General features: G+C 34.2%; 1 protein-coding gene across 1 annotated transcript in view; it reads left to right on the top strand.

Moving 5' to 3' along the window:
* Positions 1-2,636: 2,636 nt before the first annotated feature.
* The window catches only part of LOC106111676 (transketolase-like), a gene marked incomplete at its 3' end in the record, with an annotated part of 4,417 nt that continues 699 nt past the window's right edge, over positions 2,637-6,354 (top strand). The window contains 2 exon segments of the mRNA XM_013293819.1: positions 2,637-2,870; positions 5,826-5,943. Coding sequence (XP_013149273.1) covers positions 2,773-2,870; positions 5,826-5,943 — 216 coding nt within the window.

The raw sequence follows: 6,354 nt of genomic DNA, 5'->3' as shown, positions 1-6,354 counted from the left end.
AATCAGTGTTGCCAGTAATTAACTCATTATTTTAATTTATTTATTTATTGAAGTCTTAGATAATGTCCGATGTTGTTAATTAAAGCGTCTGGCTCAAAATGGTTCAATGTTAACTACCAAAACATGTTATTTTAATGATTAAAATATTATTATAACCACTAGACATTTATTTCACGTCTTTTTCTCTTATTTTTAACTGTATTTGAGAATTTGGAAATGAAAACGAACTTCTACAATAAATTGTGATCAGGTGCTTGCCGAATAAACGAACACATTGCAGTTTACAACATCACCAGCATCGTTAAATTGCAAAACAAGACTCGTGCAAAAGAAGTTCTTGTCTTTAACAATTTCGTAGCGGCCAGTGAGATGTCGGCACGCGGGAATGCCGCGGCATTTGCGTGGATATGACTGAAATTACACACCTGCAGTAACATATTAATTTCAACTATTCTATTATAGTCACTAATCTTTGTTTATAACGTTTTATCAAAACAAAGTTAAGTAGTTAAATAAACGAGTACAATATAGAAACCTTTTAAAAATTCTTCGTTATTTAATTCATAAATTAAACATAATTTATCAGTGCTCGTCTTATCCACACATGCTCTACGTCCGTCAGTCCAGCGAATTGATATTCAATTCGGAATCGCAAAGAGAAAGATCGCCCCCAGCCTCGACCCCCGCCCCCGCCCCGGGACAGCGCGCAATTCAATTTGAAAACAGAACATCCGCGCCCCCCGGCTCTCGCCCCAGAGTGACCAGTGTCCATCTCTTCTATTTTACTGGGACCAAAGCTATACTAGTGCACGAAAATTTTGCTTATAACAAAAGACTATCACTACATTGTTTCATTGAAGGAAGTATTTGAAACCTGAAGATACTGTAATTATTGCTTAAATTAATAGTCATCAATAACGCAGTATCAGAAAATCGATTAGAAATATCATCAGTAAATTCGATAAAATGATGGTAACCCTAACTGCCCCCAGCGCGGCGTAGCCATTTTCCGGGCCGTATACAAGAGTTTTATTGTTTTTATATTTATTTATCCTGTGCTGTTTTTGCCTCATCCAGCCGCGTCGTTGGCGCGCCTTTATGACGTACCAAAGGCAAAGGCAACGGACGCGTGCGGCCAAACGACGCACTCGGTGGACACGACTAATCGATTTTACAATTTTCGATTGTTTTTCATAAATGTTACTTAACATTATTTGAACTTTAAAATATTTGCGTATATTCTCCATTTGTTCTAAATATTAAACATGCCACAAATTTGCGTTAAAAATTTTATGAAACATAAATCAGAAAACACTTTCATGTTGAAATTATATATTTTGTTTAAATTGATTAATTTAACCAAAGCTACACCTATTGGTAAAAATCTATTAACTTAAGACATATCTTTTAAATAGCATAAACGTAAAATAAGCAGGATTTGATTGAAGCAAAGAGAAACAAATATGAATTAAATAAATATCATAACGCTATGTCCACATTGCAGCGACCGCGTCAGGTGAAGCAAGGAGGTCCGACTATGATTCGTCAGCGCGATTTACAATAGCCACCCTCGTTTTATCGTATCCCTTACAACCTTATACAAGAAAGTCGGAAAAATAAAAAGGAATCTACACATAGTACTGTAAGGTTTAATTTCGTCTGTGTCGTGGTTTCTTACAAGTTTGTCCGTCTGTATGACACGTCCAGGAGCGATAGCTCCTCGTGCTTATCAATTCAATATCAGGGAGCGTTTGATCGCGTCGTTTGCTGATATTACGTACATTTCGCAACAGAGTTATATCTGCTAATATGATTTTCCTTTTCGTTCTACAGAGTTGACACAACAACAACGATCGAGACACATTTTATGTTTGACCGTACGTTGTATTTTAAGAAAATGGTTTCTTATCGGACCTTTTTACTTACATTGTAGTTGAAAATCCTCCTGGATATTACGTACGTGTATGTTGTTGTAGAATTTAATACAACATGAATTTCCAACACATTATATTTGTAAAAACATTTTGTCACTTTTGTTTAGTCATTATTACAAATGTAAATACTATATATAATATACTAAATAGTAAGCTTAGTAAAAAAGCAAGCCTGCAAGTATTTACTCGGCAAACTTCGTAAATTATCTTTTTGCTGTAAAGCGACCGTCTGGCAGCAACACTGGTCGCCTGCCTCGTTTGCTGGCCAGCTAATCAATCATTTTACCATCTTCTTAATCTCAACAAACTGGTAATTAATGTGAAAGCAAATATAGTAGAGCTAATGTTAAAACATTAAATAAATTAGTTAAAATTTAGCAGTGTTATGACGATAGATAGGGCCATTTTCTAACCTTTACCTAATTTTTAGGATTCCGAATACAACAAAAGTTCAGCCAAACTGTTAGAAACAATTAACAAAATTCTGATAAGAAGTGTTTAAAACGGTCATAACATAATATAGACAAATTATACTTTTCTTACGAAGCAACGCGACGGACGTGTGAAATTCAAAAACTTCCTTCATTTCTTAATGACTAACTTGTGCATTAAAAATCGATTGAAAAAAAAATCGATTTTCTTGAATGTAAGAAGTTTGAAATGTCATTTTGACGTTGACAGACAAGCACAACCACCTTCATTCACAACTCAGCGCAACTCAGCATTTCTGTTTAAATCGGCCGGCCGGTAAAAATTTCCAGTGAGTAACGCGACCGGCCGCGGCGTGTGTTAACGTGGTATTTATAAATAGTTAGCATTTTTAAAAACCTCAATCAAAATGAAGGGCGACAAAAATGTAGACATCCAAGCGCTGAAGGACATGGCTAACAAACTGAGAATCGACAGCATCGTCGCAACAAATGCTTCCAAATCAGGGTACGTACGTAATTTGAGGTTATCGTTTGTAGACTCATGAAGGTCTAATGAAGGTTGAAGTGAGCATGGCTGTTATTTAACATGCATCTAAAATTAATTTAATGGGTAATTTCACATGTTAAACATGACTGTAATTTTTCTGTAGTAATAACTTTGAAGGTTATGGTAAGTCATTGCACGAATGAACTTTACACGCTGCTCGAAACCTCGATGTAAAAAAATTCTTCTACTGCCTAGAACTAGAATTGATAGCTCCACTGGAAAAACTTAAATTTCCTCATTATCATTGGTAAATCACGTTTTGCGTCAAGATGCATAATGCATTAGAGCACTAAGGTCAACTATTTTGTAATTAAAATAACCGAATGCACAACTTGGGTCGCTGTTGTAACGTTTTCTGTGAATTTCTTATAAATAACACTTGAATCAAATAATTGTCAAAATTACACTAATCATAAAGACTGACTTTGCACAGTTCTTAATTGTCTCAGTATTTTTATTTATTGGAACCGAAACATAGTATGCTGTTTATACCTTTCATACTAACTGTTTTTTTGGTTAACAAACATAATGCTTTAAACAGTAAATCATTAGTTGTTCATGTTACAAGTATCAAACAATATTTATAAGGAAGGAAGTTTCTTGTATATAGTTCATAACAAACTTTGTTTCTACTAGGTGTAATTTACCTCTGGTTATATTAATATTATCCCCACTGTTAAAGAACCTATACAAAAATATATTACCGTACCCTAAGGAAACACAAGTATTAAGGAGGTATTCAATGTAGAAATAATAATAACTAATATCTATGCTAAAATTTGAATGTATGGATGTTTGTAGTAAACATATACAAAATGGCTTAATGGAACTAAATGAAATTTCACCGGTGTAGAACAAGAAGAAAATGTAGTCTACTTTGTATTTTTTTAAATTCTGCACAGACAAAGTTATGGGCTAAAGCAAGTATTATTAACATAAAATCGGATTCATCATAAAGTGCTATTTTTCTTAAAGAAAACTTTTTACTGTTTTTTCTGAATGCTCCCCTCTGCTTATTTTTCTTTTTTGTAGAATAACTATATAAAGGTTACTATTAGGTAGGTAGTAACACTTAATATCTTGAGTATATATTGTCCGATGCCTAAATTCAATTGTACGGGATATATTTATATTAAATCTTACTTGTGACTAAAAAAATATTAGTATATGAATGGATGGATGTTTGTTAGAGTTTGTTGCTTAATTGCTGAATGTATCTCAATGAAATTAGGCAAAGATTTGGAGGATAATCTCTAAGAATACATATGCTTCTCTCTTTTGTTTTCTTTTTAATTCCATGCGGGTGTAAACTAGTGAAATAATTTCTAGATGGAATTTTTGGTATATCCTTATTGCCTTCTAAGATTCCTTGTTTGTTTCTGCACTGACATTTGTGTAAAATGACCCTATGGTCATTGTTATTTTTGTTAGTGCAAACATTATTTGTCTGTCGTACTCGCAGCGAATTGTCTTGTCGCATGCGGTCAGTAGCAGTCATACAAAACCTTGCCAACCAGTTCAGGTGACATAGAAAGTAGATACTGTGTGTATTGTTTGGATAGACTTGTTTGTCATTATGAAAAAGCAACGGACCATATTTGTTAGGTGTCTAGTAACTAGCTTTTGTATCAAACTGGTTTCTATTAGGATAAGATAACATGTTAATTGTTATGTTTACACTGCTGTATTAATTCATGTTTATCCCTTACAGTTAAAAAAAATCTGAAATATATAACTCATTGGACAAAAATAATATTTTTCATGAAATACTTGGGAATCTGTCTCCTTAACTAATTATAACTGTGTATATTACAGGGTCGTCTGCTAACTTTTAGATTAAGAACACATTAAGTTATGTTAAAAAAATACTTCTTTTGTTGATAATGTGAAACTTTAATCTTTTGAATTTTTATTGTAGTGTTTTGATTTAGATTCTGATGGTAAAATGTTTATGTTCAAATCTTAAGCCATTGCTATCGAAAATTATTAGAAACTTCGTATATTACTAAGACGTTCTTCTAGATTCTAGACTATCTACAGATTGTAGGTTATGTAAGGTGCCCTACTGACCTTAGACATATGATACTCTGCCTAAGAATATGTATTGTACTAAACTTGATTGAATAAACAAGAGAAACTTGTTTGGATATGTATTTCTGTTACTATCCAACTACGTGAATTACCTTCAGAAATACTAGGTTTAAAATACCCAAGTATAAAAAACTGCTAAGTAACATGTCATGCTTTATTTTAAAATTTCCATGATTCATTGAATACGGGAATGATTTACTAAGTCATAGTGTCATGTAATATCGACTTTTATTACCAAATCTGTACTTTACTTCATTAATAAAATCCGATTGAAACCGTATTATCTGCGATCACTGATTGCATTAATCAGTCAATGTTCTGCGCCGAGTGACGTAACGGAATACTAGATTACAGTGCTCTCGTTGTATTAGATAATACATTATGCAGTATATCTTTATGTAAGCCGATGTGATTACTTTTTAGGCCACTCTAATAGATAATTCTCATGAACAACCTGCTTCGATTCTTCACGATGTTAGTTGTGCGACTAAACAGTTGAATTGTCTGCGAAACATTCGACAATCGCACAACTGCTGTGCAAATGTTTAGCCAAACTTGTGAGCCAGCTCTGCCAGTATCTGTAAATCAAATTAGAAAGCAGTTCTATTTAAAATCTTACTATTATTATAAACGCAAAAGTTCTTATTAGAGTTTGCCGCCTAAACGGCGGAACGGCTCTCGAAGCATAGTCTGGAGGAACACATAGGTTTTTTTCTTATTTCACGCAGATAGAGTCGCGGATATAAGCTAGTATCCTATATAACTGTAGCTATTCTTTTAATATAATCGACTAAGTATGGATGACTATGTATGTTGTTGCAGGCACCCGACATCATGCGCGTCGATGGCAGAGATCATGTCAGTGCTGTTCTTCCACACCATGCGGTACAAGGTCTCCGCGCCCCGCGACCCCTCCGCAGACCGCTTCATACTCTCAAAGGTATACTAGCATTGCTCCCCCCCATTCCCTTGCAATCATACTAGCACTGCACTCCCCCACTCGGAGTAAGGTCATATGAAGTACATAATGTAACTTTGTGCTTTCATTCATTAAAAATATTGATGTTTTTTAGTTATCGCTTATTTTGACTTGGAAAAAACCATGAAAACATGAACATCGATATGTTAATCAATCTGTTTGTTTGTTCCCTTTATCATTGTTGTTGAGTTATTATCAACAAATTGGACTTATAATTGCATGAATTCCATATTCATATTGAATACCTTGTACGTTATCATTTACAATAATTAATGATGTCGCATATCCGCGCTGATTAATGGCTAAATACGACAGTGTCGGCTGTCGGCTGTCGGCAAGCGAAGCCGCGGGATCGTACTTATCTAATCAAGG

The sequence above is a fragment of the Papilio polytes genome, unplaced genomic scaffold, assembly GCF_000836215.1.
Source record: "Papilio polytes unplaced genomic scaffold, Ppol_1.0 DF824157.1, whole genome shotgun sequence".
Lineage (NCBI taxonomy): Eukaryota > Metazoa > Arthropoda > Insecta > Lepidoptera > Papilionidae > Papilio > Papilio polytes.
Note: the sequence above shows the minus strand (reverse complement) of the source record. Positions and strands in the feature narration are given on the sequence as shown.